This window comes from Hibiscus syriacus, unplaced genomic scaffold, assembly GCF_006381635.1.
Source record: "Hibiscus syriacus cultivar Baekdansim isolate YM2019G1 unplaced genomic scaffold, ASM638163v2 tig00111390_pilon, whole genome shotgun sequence".
Taxonomy (NCBI): domain Eukaryota; kingdom Viridiplantae; phylum Streptophyta; class Magnoliopsida; order Malvales; family Malvaceae; genus Hibiscus; species Hibiscus syriacus.
Window position 1 is genome coordinate 1,033,519 of NW_024063077.1, and position 21,134 is coordinate 1,054,652.

The 21,134-nt window shown below is 33.8% G+C and overlaps 1 protein-coding gene and 1 pseudogene across 1 annotated transcript; one reads left to right on the forward strand and one right to left on the reverse strand.

Annotated features, from left to right (window-relative positions):
- Positions 1-6,396: 6,396 nt before the first annotated feature.
- On the forward strand, positions 6,397-11,445 carry LOC120160079 (annotated as a pseudogene).
- On the reverse strand, positions 11,072-12,764 carry LOC120160080 (RNA-binding protein 38-like). Its single transcript, XM_039170528.1, has 7 exons — positions 12,593-12,764; positions 12,203-12,465; positions 11,986-12,127; positions 11,777-11,891; positions 11,667-11,697; positions 11,402-11,573; positions 11,072-11,309 (listed from the first exon to the last, which is right to left on the reverse strand). Exons 2-7 carry the CDS (start codon positions 12,422-12,424, stop codon positions 11,254-11,256), a joined length of 738 nt encoding a protein of 245 aa, XP_039026459.1. The 5' UTR covers positions 12,425-12,465; positions 12,593-12,764; the 3' UTR covers positions 11,072-11,253.
- Positions 12,765-21,134: the final 8,370 nt, after the last annotated feature.

The following is a 21,134-nucleotide window of genomic DNA, read 5'->3' on the forward strand; positions in this document are numbered from 1 at the left end:
AGAGAGTGTTCTCAAGAATTTGAGATATAATTCTTGAGGGAGTTGTAAGGTTACTCTTTGTCCTCAAAAGAAAGAACAAATTAGTGAATTTGTTGGAAAATCCTTAGTTGGATAGCTAAGGTAGTGGACGTAGACTTTGGTTGAGAAAGTCGAACCACTCTAAATCGATGTGCAATTATTTTTATTTTCTACAAAAGCTTCCACCAAAAGTTTTATTGCCAATTCACCCCCTCATAGCTATTTCGTCGATCGATTAACTCAACAATAAGTAAAGAATAGTTTAATAGTATTGCTAGAGGTAAAAGTAAGGGAATTTGATGAAATTTAAGTAAAAATTGAGCTGAAAATGGAAAATCTGGGTAAGAGTATCGGTACTGGAAGAACAATATCGATACTATAGGCTTAAATTTGAAAAATTACGATGAACATTATCGATACTGATGCAATTAGTATCGAAACTGCTGTGGGTATCGATACTAAGAGGAAGATATCGATATCATGGATTCCAGAATGCAGAAATGATATCGATACTGAAGGGATTATCGGTACCATAGCATAGAAGTATCGATATCATGGTAGGGGCACTGATACTATTAAGTCTAGAATATTAAGATAGGACAAATTTTAATAGAAATTGAATATAATAGTACTTTTAAGTATTATTAAACGTATAAATGTTAGAGAGTATACTAACATTGGTATGGTATATGTATTTATGGGATGCTTATGTAGATAGTAACCAAGCTCCCGAGTCAAGCAAGAAAAAGGGCAAAAATAAGGTTGACAAATAGTTGAACATCCTTAAAGAATTTTAACAAGACATACCAGGTGAGTGCACTTAGTATGTACATTACGAATTATAGTTGTATTTGGTTAAATGCATATGTTCCAGTGTTATATTAGTACTATTTGTACTATCGGCACTAAGTGTGCAAAACCACAGAATTTATAATATGTTTATGAACGATAATATCGACATTAAGTGTGCAAAACCACATAATTCATAATATGTTTATGAACGACCGTATCTGTATTAAGTGTACAAAACCACATAATTCATAAAATATTTATGAACGACCGTATCGACACTAAGTGTGCAAAACCACAGAATTCATAATATGTTTATGAACGACCGTATCGACACTAAGTGTGCAAAACCACGGAATTAATAATGTGTTTAAGAACGACCGTATCGGCACTAAGTGTGAAAAACTACGGAATTCATAATATGTTTATGAATGACTGTATCGACACTAAGTGTGCAAAACCACAGAATTCATAATATGTTTATGAACAACCATATTGACACTACATGTACACCTCAAAGAAATTATAATGATTTGAAAAAAAAATAAATTCGTATTTGATAAATATGATATAATGATGTATTGATTCTAACGTAATTAATATTCTTGCCTCACTAAGTAAATACTTAATGTGTGTTTATTTTACTTGTAGGTGTTAGCAAGCAGAGTAAGGAGTGCATCTGATAACGCAAATTAAGAGTCGCCTCATCAGTAACTATACGACAGTTGTGTTTGTTTTTGAAATTATTAGTTGGCATGTAATAGATTTATGATCACGCTCTGAGAAGTATTTAACTTATACTAATGTTTAATGAATGTTTTATGAATAAAAACAAAAAACAATTACTAGTTTATAAAAGAATAAATACTTTAAAAGTTATGTGACATCTTTGTCTCATGTACGAAAATGTATATGGGAAATGGGTGTTACAGAATGATCAATGGTAAACTCTTAATTGGTTGATTAATGTTCCCAACTAATTGAAGAAAAGAGACATTTTTTGACATTGCACGTAGCTCAAACCATGAATTAGACAAGTTATTATGGTGATATGGGTAAATAGCCATTTGGTTATTAGGATTAAAGTGTGTGCCTTTGTTAGGTCCTTCCTCTATAAAGCTCAATTTAATGTACATTTTAGGATAAACAAGTAAACAAACAACTCTTCTTTGTTATGATAAAGCAGGTAGTACACATGTTCTTCTTTTCTCCATTTTTTTCTTACTTCTTGTGGTTTTATATGTTCTATCATATTTGCAAACTTTAAGAAGATATATTAAAAATTTAAAGGATAAATTACGTATTTAGTACTTAAACTATCAATTTTGGTCCATTTTAATACTAAAAACTTTCAATTTTTTTTCAAAAACACACCTAACATTTAGTTTTTTGTTTTATTTTAGTACACATTGTTAAAAAATTTAATGTGTTTAGTGTAACACCCACAGACCGATGCAGGTGACCCAATCCGACCCGAGGTGTCACATTAGGGCCACCAAAGCGACCCACTGTAAAAATCCTGGAAAATTTTAAAATTTCTGTTAAAACGTGTAAAACCATAAAACAAATTATAATTAAAATACAAGTTCAGAAAACCATTCATAAACTACAAACATAATTGAAATCATAAACGTTTCGGAATCAGATATAAATAAATAATACCACCTTGATACCCCCTAAACACATGCACCGTACTTCACAAGAATGTCGATGAAGCTCCAACTGATGTCGATAGCTATATTGGATCAATTCTTTTAACCTAAAATGGTGAGTAAAATGGTGAGCTTTGGGAAGCTCAGTAATACAAAACTACCAAGTGATGTTGAAGAACATGCAAATAATAGGTTTGCATAATTTTCCTTATTGATTCAAGCATCTACAGATTTTTGTGATAAGCTGAAGTCCCCCTGATATTTCAGGTAGAAAAAGACATGAAGCTTATAGTTCAGAGAGAACGTTTAGAGAACTAGTTTTCGGAGATCATAATAGGGTGTCTAGTGTGTTCCAACAAAACCAGTGTAAAGATACAGATCTTTTTAAAACAACATCAATTTAAAAAGTATTTTTAAAACCATGGCAAAACCCTTCAACCGAACACCAATATGCAGTTCCCCAAAACTGCATCCATAAGGACTTACCCTAGGCCCATTGTGTTAGGTGTCAATCTAAGGGAACACCTTGGGTCCATAAGGTCTTACTCTAGCCGAAGCGTAGGTACCCACCTGAGGGGAGTTCCCTTAGGTCTACAAGGACTTACCCAAAGTACGTCGCAAAGGTGCCACCCTAAGGGAGTACCTTAGGGTCCATAAGGTCTTACCACTAGGCCCATTAAGCCTAAGAGCCCACCCATGCGTCACCTTAGATCTGTAAGGAATTACCAGCTCAATCAGTCTGAACCTATATAAGGAATTACCAATTTGACCGAGCTGAACCTGCAGTAACTTCATACCAGATCCCAGAATATCCCGAAGAAATCAGTTTTCAGACAATATATTACAGTAGTAGATAAATCAGAGTTCAAATATATCAATTCAGTAGGAACAATATTCATAGATCATGCATCAGACAGTCAAACTTAAAACTTTAGTAACTCAAAAATCTCGGTAAAACACATTTCAGAACATCTAAAACAATCATATAACACATATATAACACACTAGAGGATCCAATTCTTTTCTGAAGGTACTTGGTATTTATCAAGTAGGGAGCCATGAAACTTCTGTAAATTGATTAAATTCATAAACAATATCCTTATAAAAGGGTTTGATAGCTGACAGATTCATCAATTATTCGGGACATGATTTATCAAGGTCAAAAAGTATTAGGATATTTTTCGGATGCACTATGTAATCAGAAAGATATTCAGAATCCTTTGCATCATAGTTACTTGTGATTTCAGATATGACATGAGTGATTTCCATTATTCAGGAAATCAGGGGAATTTTGGACATTAGGTTTTTGGAGGATTCTTAGTAATTTGATCTAATAAGGGAACAACGAAGATTCATGGTATTTAAGATTCATTTTGATTTATCAGGATATCAAGTTAACTAGAACTAAATGAATCCCAACACTGTGATACCTGTCAACCGGTCAAATTGTTGCACTCCAAGAGTATTCACACTTTAATACTGACAACTCATATCGAACTTATCATCTTCATAATCATCGCTGATTGGATCTTAGGGAGACGAACATATATTACAATGGTATTTATTTCACTTCTGTATTGCAACGATATCAAAAATATATTGATGTGCTTGTTTTATGGTTCATAACGCTTATGGACAGTACATTACACAAGTTCATCAATGTTTCCAGACTTATCTAAGTCACTCATTTAATTCTAGGTCATTGAGGATACTTGGGTCATTCAGTAGTCAAGTTATCCAGTCACTTCGGAGTTTCCAGAGTAATTCAGTCGTTTCCACAATTCAAAAACCTACGATACTTCCATTTAGTTCAACTTGATCATATAATATAGTCATTTTACACTTCGAAGGTATTTTGGTCATTTTTACCTCATAAGGGTATTTTCGTAATTTCATAATCACGTATTCCTCGTATTTAACCTTTAAAGAAATAAATCAAAATTTTGGGTTCTGAGATCAATTTATTATTACATAATTCATGAACTTAAAATTATTTTCGATCGGTCTACCAATTTCTTTTGCGAGCAGTCTAAGTCTTCTACAATGTTCTACCATTATTTCGTATTCAGTTTAAGTTCAATGATAATTAAATACACCTCAAGGATCAATTATTTTCACTCATGCATTTACCAATTATCAATGTGTTCTGGAAAGCATACAAAAGGTAGTAGAGTATTACATCGATTTTCGTGCTCCACCGATCGAATATTTAAACTCCATTGGATCGCCCTTGAAATTTAATTTCACATTCCATAATGTCTCATATTCATAGAAAACAAATTTACGTTAGAAACTGAACTTAATCGAAAAACCAAATTGAATCCGAAGATAAAACACTGACAAATGGCTTACCGGGTGCGAATTTGGCAAAACAGACTTCGGATTCGGTCAGGATGTCGAGAAACATAATATAGGACTTTTCAAAAATTTAGACTTCTTTTTGTCAAAGTCAAAGTCAACTGTAAACGGTCAGACCGATCAACGGGTCAGGTCAAAGTTAATGGATCGGGTCGGGTTGGGTCGTATTGGGCCTGTTCAGGCCAGTCCAGACCGACTGGACCGGTTCTAGAAGAAACCAGAGCTGGGGACAAGCTCCATGTTCACCCGACGGTGCGTCAAACGTCGACAAGGGATGGTTCGGTCGACCGATTCTTCCTTGGGAGAATCTACACATCATTTACAACTAATATATCACCAAAAACAACCATCAACCATACCAAAATAACCAGAAATAAAATCAAACATACCCAACGACAGTCGGGCGAGGAAACGAAGATGATGCGATGACCCACGGGTTGGGTTTTGAACGGAACAGATCGAGGAACACGTTGGTAATGACGGTGAGGCGAGACGGTCACCGGATTGGCCAGAATCGATGTAAAACAGTAGTGAGGTTTGTCTTTCTCGATGATGTTTTGAACGGCGATGTACAGTGTTTCGCGACGTTGTTTGGTACGGGGAGGCTTGGGGTTTGATCTCTGGTCGATGACGATCCGAACGAAGGTGGTGGCGGAGAAGACGATTGTCGGACGGTGGAGAATCAGGTGATAATGGGCTGATGAGGTTAGGGTTCGGGGTTGGGAAAAATTAGGAATAAATTTGGGGAAAATTAGGGGTTTACCCGGGTTTTAATTTATTGGGATAAATTGGGAAAATTTAAGGATAAGTTCCTAAACTTTGTATAAGTTCCAAAATTGAGCTGCAACTTTTAAGCTTTACAATTTGGTCCTCAACTTTTCCCTTGTTACAACTTTAATTCGATACTTTAAATTAATAAAATCTAGCCCCTAATTTGGGGTGTGACATTTAGCATCTAAACTAACAGTTTTGATCCATTTTAATACCTAAACTTCTACTTTTTTCAAAACTTAACGTTAAGTTTTTAACGGGTACTAAAATGAAACAAAAAGTAAACATTGGTTTTGAAAATTTTGAAAGTTTAGGTACTATAACATACCAAAACTAATAGCTTAGATGTTAAACGTGTAGTTTACCCAAATTTAAAAGACTCTTTGTCCTTTATTTATTTTTTCATTTATGGTCCTTACCGTTGCTAATTCGAATCCATTGAGAGTTTTACGTCTCAAAACCTTTAAAACTACCGCTTCCAAAGGATCATAAGAGCAATACTTACACGTATCACTTCATCAGTGACTCGAAGAAAATATATGAGAATTACACGTATCATTTAAAATATATGAAAATTAAAAAGTTGAAAAATCAAAGTGGAAAAAAATTAATTTAAAATGTCATGTTATCTTTGTTAGTAATTAACCGAGAAGTGATAGAAAAAGTTATATTATCAAATTGAAAATTTTTAAACTTGAATGATTAAAATAAAAGTGAGATGATAGATAAGTGATGATTTATGTAATAATACCCAGGAAAAAATGAAGGGTTTGTTGTCTGCTTTATCCGTATGTTCCATCCAGTTGCAATCTGGTTCTTTGTTCTTTTCTTCAAAAATTTCTTAATATTCAACGATGGAAACCATTTAGATGATGGAGGTATGTTGCTCTTCTAACAAATACAACAACTATATATTTTTTTAAAAGAAAAAAAATTATGGGTATCGGATTTTTTTGTATCATTACACAAGGCATAACAGTAAAGATTGATTTTTGGTTTGTTTACAGAGGATTCTGAGAATAAAATACCATGACTGATGCTATGACTACTAAAGAAGCCAACTTTGAACAAGAAAATCCAACACCAACCACCAACATCAACGGGTTTAATGAAAAGAATCGACAACAGATGGTGACGAAGACTGGTAGGCTTAACGGGTTTAGCAAAGTGGAAAATGGGGGTATTGATGTGAATGTGATTACTAAGAACGAGATGAGTGATTTGGTTGAGATTTTATGTAAGCTTAACCCCATGGTTGAGGAATTTGTATCGCCTTCCCTTGCCAATCATCATCATTGTCGTAAAGAGCATGATCAACACCAAAATCAAGGTAATCACTTCTTGGAAAATGGGTTTGGATATAGTACTGACAATTTTGTGTTGCACTCTAATTCTGGCAACGCCAATGGATATACTAATAGAAGGGTATGCTATTTTCTGTTACAATTAACAAAATAAAATTTATTTTCCTTTAGAAACATTTTTTTTTATTTTCTCCTTCCATTCTTAGAAAATAGATCACTATAACCAAGGGAAGAGAAGGTTGAACAATAGAAAGAGCATTGCCCAGCGAGAGGATTCAATTAGAAAGACCGTTTATGTATCTGATATTAATCTACAGGTGACATATCTTCACACTTTAGTTTTTGTCTCGGTTTTACTCTGTTTATGTCCTAATACGGTAATATCTTACTGATTAATTATGTCTATCGAATAGGTTACCAAGGAGCTTCTTGCGGATCTCTTTCTTAGTTGTGGACCGGTACTTGTTTCTTTCCCGCGCTTAATAAATAAATTTCTGTATATCCAACTTGGTACTGGTGATTATGCCTCTAAAATAACTTCCTGTTATTTTGGTGAAAAGGTTGTTGATTGTCGTATATGCGGTGATCCTAATTCTGTTCTCGGCTTTGCTTTTGTCGAGTTCTATAAAGAAGGTATTATGGAAGTCTGTTGCATTATGTCAGCGCTGATATCTGCCCTCAATTTATAGCATTGACTATCGATGTTCTTGTAGAGGATGCAAGGGCTTCTTTGAATTTGTCTGGAACCATGCTTGGTTATTATCCTCTAAAAGTGCTGCCTTCCAAGACTGCAATTGCACCTTTTACCCAGGGTAAAGCATATACATAATGGATGAGCGTGAAATGCGCACAAGGACCATTTACTGTACAAACATAGACAATAAGGTAATTCATCTCGTCCATTATTTATCTTGAATGCCTGTGTGATACAGTGATTAGCAAGCAGAGAAGTAATTCTTGTCTTATTTGTTCAATTTATACAGATTACTCAGGCCGACATCAAGCTTTTCTTAGGATCAGTTTGTGGGGAGGTCAATAGTTTCATGTGACCCGCCTGCTGCTTGTCTTATATTTAACATATTTGATGATTTCATACCAAACATGCTTGCTTTATGGTAGGTTAAACGCTTGAGGCTATTGGGAGACTATCATCATTCAACTCGTATTGGTTTTGTTGAGTTCGAAATGGTAGTTACCCTCTTTCTATCTTTATTTACCAAAACTGTTGCAACATCTATTTTTATGGCATCAGGTTAAATTACCTGTAACGTTCTTTCACTAGTTGTGAGCATTCAGCATAATGTCGCGGCTTATGCCCTTAAAGCTTTAGTTTCACATGATGAATTAGGCTGTTCTGTTACTACCCATAGCTAAGTGTAGGTGCTTTTGTCATCATACATTTCCATTTAAAAAAAAAAAACTTAAAAGCTTAGTAATTCTAAAGATGGAAAATAACATGGCCTTATCCCCTTGCAACATGGTATAGCCACTTCTTTACATTGGTAAGTTAGCACACATGCTTTCTCTGGTATTCCAAGCCTTAACCATTTCTCCATGGGGTTCATTGAGCTGAAGTATTTAGTGGATGAATTGAATTGGTCAAACTCTTTAGGAGAGATCCCGTTTATTTTCTTCTTTTTTGGTTTCATCACATCTCTGTTTTTCTTGATTCTTGATTGTGTTACTTTAATTGGTTTGGGGGATGTAAACTATGTAGGGAATAAATTGCCAATGACTGCGCAAGTTGATTTAGGAGAATTGTAGTGTAAAAGGTATAATTTCTACAAGTCATTCAGATCTTCCCATTGACACCTTTCACTTTCAGAGTCTTCAAGACTGACTGTGGTGAAGATATTTAAGCATCTATTTTATTGCATGCTGGTCCGTGAATTGTTGATTGTATGAGTTCAAAAATGAGGAGTTTGTGCCCGTAATTTGTGTTGAAGTGTGTGGTGAAGGACAATGAACCTAGTCAATGAAACCTTCCCTTATCTGCAGTTGACTGAGGGAAATGAGGGTTTTTTTGTCTTACCGATAAATGTTTTCTGCATTTAGTAGGCCTCGATTCGTCCAGCTTTCATAAACTATTATGAGTTCTACCTAGGACCAAGGAGGGAATGTGTGCTGCAGCTCACTTGAATCTTAATGACTATATGTAGTGTTGTTGGAAGGTAATTGTTGACAAACCTAGTCAGAGGATGCAATCACGACATTGTACTTCTTTTGTTTCGTGATAAGAGCGCCTCTCCATAAAACCTTTTGTCTTTAATGCCGGAAACATCAACCTATAAAGTTGTCTAGTGTCGTATAAATTAGGCAGCCATTAATTGCATCATACTCATTCATTGGTATGTTTTATTTTTACCCAAGGAGTTGAACTACTTGTACAAGATGTTATTATCTGTTGCTGTTAGAACACAAGTTAACTCACTTTCCTTTTTGACTTTGGTTATTTGGAACTGTTCTAACTAGAACTTGGTGACCAAAGTGTGAATAAGGTCATAGTAGCTTGATTTTGTATTTGATTTAATCTGCTTGGTGATTTCTGACTGTTGTTTCATGTTTGCTGCATATTTAGAGTACCATAGTTAAACTGTGCTTGAAGCTCTAAGCTATGTGCTACCCTAACCAATCCATCCCATTATTAACCGAAGCTTTTGGCGTCATTAGCCCCCAAAATTTTTGTAGCTGTTTCATGGGAATAATTCCCACAAACATTTCTCAAAAAATGGAAATTTGACATTTTGTAGTTTTGGATGGAGAAATATATTCTGTGAATTTTCCTCGTGATTGCTATTGAATTACTGCTGAAACTTTGTTGGCTGGACTGTCTCATTCTGTTGTCTTCATTTGTGAACTAGTAAATTTGATTCGATTTTACATACAAGGATGATCTTTATGCTTTATTTTTCCTCACTGCAGGCTGAAAGTGCTATCGCAATCCTCAACTGCAGTGGTGCAGTTCTGGGATCACTGCCCATAAGGTTTGTCTGTAGGCCTTTTTTGTTCAAGCTAATGTTTTACATTCTTCATTTTGGTTGTGAAATTCAAATTCTTTCCTAATCGTATGTGCTCATATTTGGATGTTTCATTTACAGGGTAAGCCCATCAAAGACGCCTGATCGACCCTGTACGCTTTACCCTGCAATGATGTGAATCACCCTTGCATACATACAAAGACAGCAGTATAGTCCGAGGTACTTCTGGTATTAATGTTATGTCTTGATGCTGCGTCTTGGCATCTTTATCACTCATATGGGTTAGTTGCAACTATTTTGTTTAGCCTGTAGAGTTGGATGTGATTTTGAGGAGATGAATGTTAATTTTATGTTGTAGCATATGACAATGCACACAAAGATAGATTGCTCGGGGTGCTCGGGGTACATATAACGACCGATAAGACTTTATTGATATATCTTGGATCCGATGATCGCAATTTCAGATGCGGATATACATTATGAAGTAGTGCATTTTCCTGATTCAGTGTTGAATGGAAAATATTTGAAGTAAATAACTTGATAATCAAATATGCAGTAGTGCATTAGTCTGGGCTGTTCCACATACTTCGTTAACCCCGGTTGTTTAATAAAAAAAGGGTAAACTACACGTTTAGTATCTCAATTATCACTTTTGTTCCGTTTTGGTGATTCACCTATTATTTTTTTCAAAATTATATCTACCGTTTAGTTGTAGTTTTATTTTGATCACCAATCGTTAGAAAGTTAATAGTAATGTTGACATGTTACCATAAATTAATGTCACATTATCATTGAAAAAGTATCAATAATAGGTGTTAAACGTGTAGTTTACCTTAAAAAATTGAGAATTGGGCATACTTTTTCTTGTCTTTATACATACGACAGCCAGACAAGGACTCCATGACTGGAAGATGAACTCACAAGCTAAGCAACACAAAACTTTGCCTTTCACACCTACTATTGCCTTTTACATAATAAAATTTCCTACGATGAATTCATTTGTGATTTAGTTTGGATAGGGTACTAGAATGGCAAGGGTAACTCTCTCAATTTAGTTTGCTCCATTTGTAAATACTAAGATTCGAACTTTGACTTGGTTTAAGGGATATAATATATCTTCCCACTAAAGCAACTAGTTATATAATAATATATAGTCCAGTTGATTCAACTACCTTCTCTGTTATTCAAAGGCCCAGTCTCTTTTTATTTCACAAAAACAAAAGAATATATCTAAATACCAAACCTAATAATGGCTTCGACTATCTATTTTCTATCATTATGTCTTGAATGTTCCTCATATTAGAAGTATGATTTTTTTATATAAAAAAAATAAAATGTAAAATCCCTTTCCTTCTCTTTTCTGCTTTTAGAGAGTAATTGGCATTACACTGATGAACTTTGTGCAGAGGCAGCTCCGGTGACTTCTTCAACTGCTGCACCTGTATTGCATTTGTAAACCCAGTTTTTACCATCAGACATTATATCAACCACTATGTATATTGATGCAAATAAAAATTGTAGATAACTCAACCGGTGGCTGTGACCAATGGCGGAGAGGATGCCGGTGAAAGCGTTAAGGTCACAAATGCTCGGTGTTTGGGATACTGGGGAGGATACATGGGGAAGTAACTTAGGTGGACTCCAGATGTCCCAGTTGTGTAATGGGATGGCAGCTGTTGCCCTCCATATACATTGTAATAGTTCTGCAAAATCACTAATTAATGATTAAACACAAACACCAAGCATTTCGTATAGATTTCAGTTGAACCCCACAGATTTTAATAAGAGAGACTAACCAGTGGATACATGTGGGAGTAACCAGGATACCTGAATGTTAAAAGGAAAAGCACTCAGAAAATCAAAACTCTAGTAAATCATGCATGGTTTGCTGAGAATTGGATCTAACCCGTAAGGAAATGCGTACTGCGGGATGAGCTGACGGTAAAATGCCGGAGTGCCGGTCGTTGAAGGGGCCATCACTTGAGGTGGTGGAGGGCTAAATTTCTCCATCACTGTAACATCTTTTTTACCAATCAAATGTAAAACTTAACAAGCAATATATATAAACACACACACATATGCAGAAGCAATCATCTGTTGAAAATTAACAAATACCATGGTGAGACTGAGAGGCTGAAGTAGGACTATTCTTGTGAGCGCCAAAAGCTGCGAGATTACAGTTTGCTCTTCTTCCATCAATCACAGGAAACGGATTATAACAAGCCCTGAACGCTGAATCAGAATCCTTATACGTTACCTGCAACATGCCATAAGTTGAAAATTTCAAAAACGAAAACAAAAAAGAGGAGAAAGAGATAGAGAAGGGGCTTACAAAGCCATAGCCTTTAGATTTTCCGCTGACTTTATCGTTGATAACAACAGCTTCAATGATCTCGCCGAACTGCTCAAAATAACGTTTCAAGGTATCTCTTTTAGTTTCCCAAGCTAAACCTCCGACGAAGATCTTGGTGTAAGTTGTGTCGCCACCATGACCAAACCTCATACCATTGGTATTGGTTTCAAATGCCATCTTGTTCAACCCTGATTCAGACATGGAGCACACAGGCTAAACCCCACTGGAGAGATGAAAATACACTGGAAAAAGAGGAGACAAAGGAGCCGTTGGTTGACAAAATATATTTATGGACTGAAACCAATCACATCAAACAACATGAAGCTTTTCTTCTTTGAAAAACTTACTAGATTTCGATGGACAACTCACCTTAGATTCCCCAACAAAGATACCCTAAACAAGAAACTTATGATGATCACTGTTTATTTTAAACAAAACAGGAAAAAAACCCTTCTTTTATTTGGCATCTACTGATACTTAGCTTAACAATCAAAGGGTTGAAAACAAAAACAAAAAAGGTTGCAGGTGGGGCAGGAAAGAAGTAGAAAGGGGAATTTCCAATGAAATACAATCGACTTTGATTATAATTCCACATACTTTCTATATATACATAATACTTTTTAATGGGGTCCAAATCTACATGCCTTGCTGTATCCAACTCCCCATTTTTCTTCTTTCCTCATCCGTTATGATTTGTTTATGCATATATTCCTTTTCCATATCATTAAATTATTGATCAAAAGTAATTATTATTGATTAATTACCCTCTAATGGCCCTTAAAAGACATGCTGCTATCGTCACCTTCTACCAGCTCAACAATCAACAGCAACTACCCTATGCATTTCCCTTTCTTCTTCATTTCTTTAAGGATATTTACTGATTATTATTACATAAATAAATACTAGATATACGTGTTATTTATTTCTGCGGCTGCTCCTAAGAAACCCTTCTTTTATACCTTTAACAGAAACTGCAGGAAAGAAAGAATGGTTGCAGAATCAAGGGGATAATGTAGACCGTGTGCATACGTTAAAATCTTATATATTGATTTAAGCTTATATGTATCAAATCATTTAAAATTAGGGTAAACTATGCATATAGTACCTAAACTATTAGTTTTGGTTCGTTTTAAATTTTTTTATTAATTTGGGATAAGTATAAGGTAGTATATGTTCAAAGATAACTTTTAACCCTTTGACATTAAACGCTCATACCCGAGACCTCAAGGAATAACAACAATTCCTTTGCTACTAATATCATTGGGGTTCGTGCTAAGTGAAACTAAATTTAAATCACGAACAATATATTTATACATATATGGATAGAATACAAAAATATTGCCTTTACTATATGGTGTTGTTTTGTTGAATCCCTTGATTATTAAAAGTTATAAAATGTTTCTTAGACTATAGTACTTTGTTTTGTTGAGTCCCAACTATTAAAAATCATGAAATTGTCACTTGACTATTCATATATTCTAAACTCGTCATTTTCTATTAAAAAATCGGTGATCGTTTGAGCTAGACGTTAACTTGTTGACTAGGATATGATAAAATTTGATCATAGAACCGTTTGGACTATATTTTTGAATCGAATCTCCGTTTACATTATGTCATCGAGCAAATGCTTAAACGCAACGGCGGTGCCAGTAAACATCATTAAAATATAATTTTTCATATATCAGTCAACAGGTTAACGTTTAGACGATTGTTTTAATAGAAAAGAACGAGTTTGAAACATATGAATAATCAACATTGCCTTTAAGTTTTTAACGGCGGTGTATCAAATTGAAACTTAAACTAAACATTATGTATGATTTCAGAAAAAAATAAAGTTTAGGTACTAAACGAAACAAAAGTGATAATTTATTTACTAAATGTGTAGTTTACTCTTTTATTATTTACTTAAAGAACAATTTAATTAGTGATGTGTTTCGGTATACCACGTATACCGTAGAATTTTCCTTGATATATACACACATTGATATAAGCTGATTTTGGTTTAGATATCCTCTAATATTATCGATAAGAACCATAACCGCGATAGGAACGAAGAAAAAGCATCTAATTTCGTTTTCATCAAACTTTACCAATTATAAAAAGCAAAAGAGTACTGCCCAAGTGAGTATGAAGTAAGAAACTTCATTTGATAACATCATGTTTGTTCATATATAGCTTTCCATACATCAGCCGACTGCTGTTGTTTCCTATAAACTTTGTGCCTGCTGACTAAACTGTAAATGGACATCATTTTTGCGATGTTGAGCCATTTTTATCTTCAAATTAGTCCATAAAGATCGTTTGTGCTTTAACATATGCCATCAAAGCATATACCTTTTGTTTTTTTTGATTGAATCAAGTCCTGCTCATGTGCTTTGATGCTGGATGCATTTCACCATGAGATTGGGTTGTTTGAATTTGCTAATTTCAGCTCTACAATTCATGATTGAGGGTAATAAACTATAGGATTAAGGATCACTTTTGTCCCTGTAGTATATTCAATTTATTATTTTCGCCTCTATAATATTTTCGCATCAATTTAGTCCTCGAAGTTGCTCAATTGCATCAATATTTAAAAGTTTTACTATTGTTTAGTGTTTTAAGTTAGAGTTTAGAGTTTATGGGTTAGGGTTAGAGTTATGGTTTAAGGTTTAAGGTTTAAGGTTTAAGGTTTAAGGTTTAGGGTTTAAGATTTAGGGTTTTAAGTTAGAGTTAAGGTATACAATGGTATAATTAAACAATTTTAAGGGTTAAATTGATGCGAAAATACTATAAGGGGGAAAATGATAAATTGGATCTAGTACAGAGGAAAAAGTGACACAGGGGAGTATTGAGTTAGATTTTTTAATAAAAGGTTAATCAAATTATACTATATAGTTTTTTAGAAATGAAACTAAAACCGAAATCAAATGATATAAAAATTAAAAAATTTCATTTAGTATGATTATCATTTTTCAAACTCAACATCTAGAAAAGTAAATCTCAAGCTTAAACTAAAGTGCAAACACAAATTTAAAGTTAAAAAAAAATAATATTATTAATTTTAAGAGTTTATTTATTTAAGTTTGATTTATAAAAATTTGAAAAGAATTTAAGTTTTCTTTTTTCCTTTTTTAATTTTGTTTAATTTAGAATAAACGAATTTCATAGAAAAAAAACGAGACAGATTCGAATTGTAAAATTATATACTTAAACTAAATTAAAATCTAACCACAAAATGAAAAACTTAAATTAAATTAAATCAAATCATATAATTTTATTTAAATCAATTTACAATTTTTTCGATTCCGTTATTCAACCCTATTTGTATCTTCTTAGTGCAAAGGACTAGTTGTGCAGTGTCACTAACAACCCATTAGGAGCAAGCATGGAGGTCCCAAATGACAAATCCACAAAATAGGTCCATTGAGCTTACCCAAGATATTTTATACTTAAACTAGCATTTACTTATAGGGTTTGTGAGCTATTTGATCTCGGTTCGATCAAAATTCGGTAAATATTTGATTTGAGTTGACTTGATTCGAACTCGAACTTGACTTGAGATCGTAACGAGTTGAGTCGAGCAAGATTCAACTCGACTCGACAAGTTCGCAAGTAGTTTGTTAAATATTTTTAATAATTACCTTAAAAATTATTCCATTAAACAATAAAATTCTAAATAATAATTACTAATTTACTAATAGACAATAAGAAAGATGGTACATTGCTAATTAATTTACTAATATGTTAATTTACTAATTTACTAGTGTGGTGTATTTGTGGATTGTTACTATAGAGTTTAGACATTGAAATTACTTCCTACACTCTTTTAATAATTTTTTTGTTTAAATTTGTTAATTTATATTTATACTAATCTCTATATAGTATTAGTAGATTTTACCTATAGTTAAAAAAAGTAAAGTAAAAATTCTGGTGAACTTAACAAGAAAAGAGTCGAGTTGATCAACAAGGATTTTAATGAGCATGGGTCGAGTAAAATTTTAATGAGCTTAACGAGCAATGAGTCGAGTGAAGCAATAATTTTTTTAACGAGCACGAATCAAACAAATTTTAACGAGCTTAACGAGCAACAAGTCGAGTCGAACAACAAAAACTTTTAACAAGCACGAATCATGCACTGCCCAACTCATGATCGACTCGCTCGATAAACACACCTATTTAGAGGCGTGAAGGCGGAGCAACAAGAATTTTTAAATTATAAGACATTATTTTAATAAGAGGATGCGACAATTTTTTTTTATAATGTGATGGGAAAAAAATCCTTTCGTTTGAATTGGATTGTTTTTTGATCTAGTATAGCAGTTACAATAATGTCGAAAGATATTCGGACCACACATCATCTTCGGGAAGACATCCAAACAATAGGGTAACTTTGATAAGGCTATAACGTTACAAACTTTCAGGTACGCATACATGTCTGTTTTTGAGATTTTAATAGCCTGAGCAAATATGAAAATTGGGTCTCTAATAATATGTGTTAAAAAAAATTAAATTGTAAGAGTGAGTAAAATAAAATCAATTTACTTGAAAATTTTATTTTTATTACATTTAACAACCTATCTAAATAAATACATCAAATTTCAAATAGAAAATATTAGCTATAATTGTAGTAACCAATTTTCGCCCGTTCTTTATTATTATTATTATTATTATTATTATTATTATTGTAATCACCAATTTTTTTCACCATATATATGTTTATTATTATTACATTATTATAATAATACAAAAAGAAGCTTAAGAAGTCGAGCAAAGTTGATGCTGCCCATGCCCCGGTTGTAGCTGATCACGAACCCTCCCATACACTGCCACACTCATACTCCATGCCATCCCCATTCCATCAGCTCACCAACTCATTAGCAATCACACGCAACCAAAAAAATGTAATTTAGAATGGGTTATAAAGACCCCAAAAACATATTGTAAAGGGGTCCTGCCCTTCGATATTTTTCGAAATATATGTAACAAAAAAGGAGGTTCGTTCGAACGATGATTTTTATTTCTTCATTTCTCGTTTTTTCTCCTTTCATTTTTCGAGCATGCTTGTAATGGAAACAAACAGTAGAAAAGAGGGAGAGGATGAGAAGTTTACCTTCGTCAAGATCCTCGTCGGAGCCTCGGATCTCGGAGTAGGAGCGTTGAAGGGTAGGCTTGAGCATTTAGACCTCGGGTTTTGGAGGTTCAATCCCAAATCGAGACTTTAAAGCGTCGCTTTTGGGGGTTTTAGAGTGGTCTCGGGTTTGTTTTTAGGAAAATAGACCACCGATGATGGTGGTCGGAACGTGTGTGGCTGACTTTTGGCGTGTTTTTGAGAGGGTAGGGCGGTCGGTCGAATGCTAAAATGGTTTTTGATGTTCCAGTCGAGCATATAGAAAGAAGGTGAGGAGAGTGCGGCTTTGGGATTCATCTTCGCGGTGGTGGGGTCACCATTTTGACGATCGACGCAGTGTTAGGGGCGTGTGGTGGAGGCTCTCGGTCGAGCCATGTTTATGGGGAGTCTGTGCTTGAAGAGAGAATGAAAGAAATAGGGGGTAGATTTTTTTCATTATTCACATGTTCTAGAAGAGTAATATGGGAGTATTGTTTTTGAAATGTTGGGTAAATTAGGCATCAAGTACCCTATTTCCAACGTACTTCATACTTTTGTCATCAAAATAAAAGGGTTAATCACATTTAGGTCCCCGTACTTTAGGCACCTATTTGCATTTTTGTTAAATTCCTAGTTTAAATTCATCTAAGGTACTCATCTGTTTAGAGCTTCTTTACGTTCTAGTCACTAAAATTAGGGAAAATCATGAGTTAATCCTCCTAAGTTATGCTTGTTTTTACATATTAGTCACTATGTATTATTTTGTTTTATTTGTTATGATTTTGACCATCTGTTTTGTTTCATTTTAATTTAATCATTTAATTTTTCTTTTATTTATTTTTAATTAACAACTGATTTTTATTTTCTTGCATTTTAACCATTGTTATATTTATTTATTTATTGTTATTATTCAATTCGATCTTGTACTGACCTGATCCGGGGTACGATCCACATTATTATGGTCCGGACTCTACTAACATCTAACCGCTAACCACTAACCTCTAACTTATTATTTATTTATTTATTTTATATTTGAATCATAGTACGACTTTGTAACGACCCGTCCCGGGTACGACTCACCTTATTTATATTACAGATTAAATATTAAAAATTAAAACTAACATTTTATTTTTGTAATTTAATTTTATGCACATTTATTTTCTACCCATTAATTTTTATTTATATGATTTTAGTCCTTTAATTTCATTACTTTAATTTTCTATCTTTTTTTTCCTTCATTTCTCGGTACTTTAATTTTAGTTCTTTAATTATTTCACCTTATTTTTTATTTATTTTATTTTAGTCCTTTTTGCCTTGTTATACAAATTTCTGCTATTTTTAACTTAAGCATTTTAATTTCTTTATTTACATTTGTAATGTTCATTTAAGCATTTATTATTTAAACTTTAATTTCTTTAATTTTTGTAATGTTCATTGATAACTCCATAAAAAAGAAATATTTAGGGCCTTTCCACTTAAGTTATTGATTGTCTAATAGCTCATATAGGATCATATAGATGCATTTAGGAGCATATAGTTGCATATGGCGGAAATATATTTTACCGTGGCATTTTATTTTGTAAACGGTGCTGCTTTATGGGGAAGATGTTTTGTTTGATGATGTGCAGGATTTTGGGGCAAGGATAAGAAAAGGGAATTGCCGTGACATGTTGGGAATGCTGATTAGAATGCAAATGCCAACGCAGATGGCATTTTGAAAGCGGAAAGGATGAAAGAAGATATTTTCAAGAGCCAGTTGTCCTTGACTTCACGTTCCCTCAATCGTTAGTCACCTAGGAGGGGACATCTAACACCTGGGTAAGCTGATCCTTTCATCACGTAAGCCCAGTCGCAAGCTACCCAGGAGGGGACCACGCCCAGCTTCCTAAGAGGGGACCACTGCTGCATCGCCTCACCCCTCACATGAAAGAAACCAGCTTGGGGTATCCTATGAATTTTAACACAAATTCCTAGGTTTATTCCCCATTATAAATAGGAGATGAAGCTACCAGATTTAGGAGAAACTTTACACACGCCGGTTTGAGCTTAATTTCAGAGGGAAAAAGGTCTCTACTTATTCCGTCAATCATTTTTGTCGTGGCATTCCTCCATTAGCAAGCTCGAAGGAGTGGGGAGCTAGGCGTTCAAGAGGAGCTAGCGAGCTAGGGCAGTTCTAGATAGTAACTAGGCCTAATCCAACCTTAGACATAAGGTTAGGATTATAATCAACTAAAAGGAGTAGTGCTCAGTTGAGAGGTTAGATGCTAGTGTTGCCGCTAAGTGGTATTGACATGACATATTCTATTATCTGAACCAATAGGATCCCTACACTTGCTAACACCAATAGGTTTTGCCATGATATAATACCCTAAATATTGGATAGGTGACCATAGTGAAATAATTTAAGTTATGGTGGGTTAAATTAAGAAAAATTGAAAAGTATAAAGAATGATATAAGAAATTATGGTTGAAACTTATTGGTAAGAATGAAAGAATGGAGGGTCAAATTGGTCCTTTAGATGAAATGAATTTAATATTAATTTATAATGGTGTTATTAAATAAAAATGAATAGAAGAAATTAAGGGATAAGTTTGAAAGTTCTTTTCTCTTCTTATTCCTCACGTCCCGAGCCCCCTAGCAAAGGTAAGTCTTTAATGTTGGGTTTTCCTTTCATTTTTAGGTTGGTTTTGAAACCTTAAGTAATATAGAGGCTTAAGGAAGGTTTAAGGAGGATTAAAACTAAGAGATGAAGGTTTTATATGAGATTTCATAAAACGGGTTTTTAAATGATCTGATGAAATATGGTTAATTATGGAAGATTTAAGGTTTTTTTGACTTGTCAAAGAAATAAATAAGAGATTAGAAGCCTTGGATGGGATTAAAAACATGTTGGAAAAAGTAGTGTTATTCTTGGTTTGGAGTGTTCTTTAGAGAAATTGGATGTTATAAGAAGATTAATGAAGGAAATTTAGTTGGGTTAAGTGATGTTACGTTTAAGAGTATTGTTGGAGGTAAAAGAAGGAGAATGTAAAGAAATTTGGGTAAAATTTGAGCTAAAAACTTGAAAATTTGGGTAAGGGTATCGGTACTGGAAGAACAATACCGATACTATAGGTTTAAATTTGGGGATATACAATAAACAATATCAATATTGATGCAAGTAGTATCGATACTGCTATGGGTATCGATACTATTAGGAAGGTATTGATACAATGGATTCCAGAATACAGAAATAGTATCGGTTCTGAAGGGAGTATCAGTACCATAATATAGAAGTATCGATACCATAGAAGGGGTACCGATACTAAGCAACCTGAAATTTTAGGTTAAGATGAGCTTAAATAGAATTCAATAATAATAGAACTTTTGAGTATTATTAATGTGTATAAATGTTAAAAAGTAAACTTACAATTTTATTGTATGTGTGATTATGGATGCTTGTGTAGATCGTAATCAAGCTCCTGATTCAAGCAAACAGAAAGGCAAAGATAAATTCGACAATTAGTCGGATTTACATTTTGGGTATAATAGCGAGGCAGACCAGGCGAGTGCATTTATTATGTATTTATATGTTATGATAGTTATAGATGCATTTTTCTTAATGCATGTATTGCATTGACCGAATGGGCACTATGTGTGCAACTTAAGAAATTCATAATGAGTTTATGAATTTTCGTATTGGCACTGTGTGTGCAACTTAAAAAATTGATAATAATTTTATGAATTTCCTTATTGGCACTGTGTGTGCAACCTAAGAAATTCATAATAAGTTTATGAATTTTTGTATTGGCACTGTGTGTACAACCTAAGAAATTCATAAT

Coding starts and splice junctions, on each gene's coding strand:
- LOC120160080 (XM_039170528.1), bottom strand. CDS start 12,424: ATGTCTGAATCAGGGTTGAACAAGATGGCATTTGAAACCAATACCAAT. Junction 12,128..12,202: donor AATCTAAAGGCTATGGCTTT/GTAAGCCCCTTC, acceptor GGCATGTTGCAG/GTAACGTATAAGGATTCTGA. Junction 11,310..11,401: donor GCCATTGGTCACAGCCACCG/GTTGAGTTATCT, acceptor AATGCAATACAG/GTGCAGCAGTTGAAGAAGTC.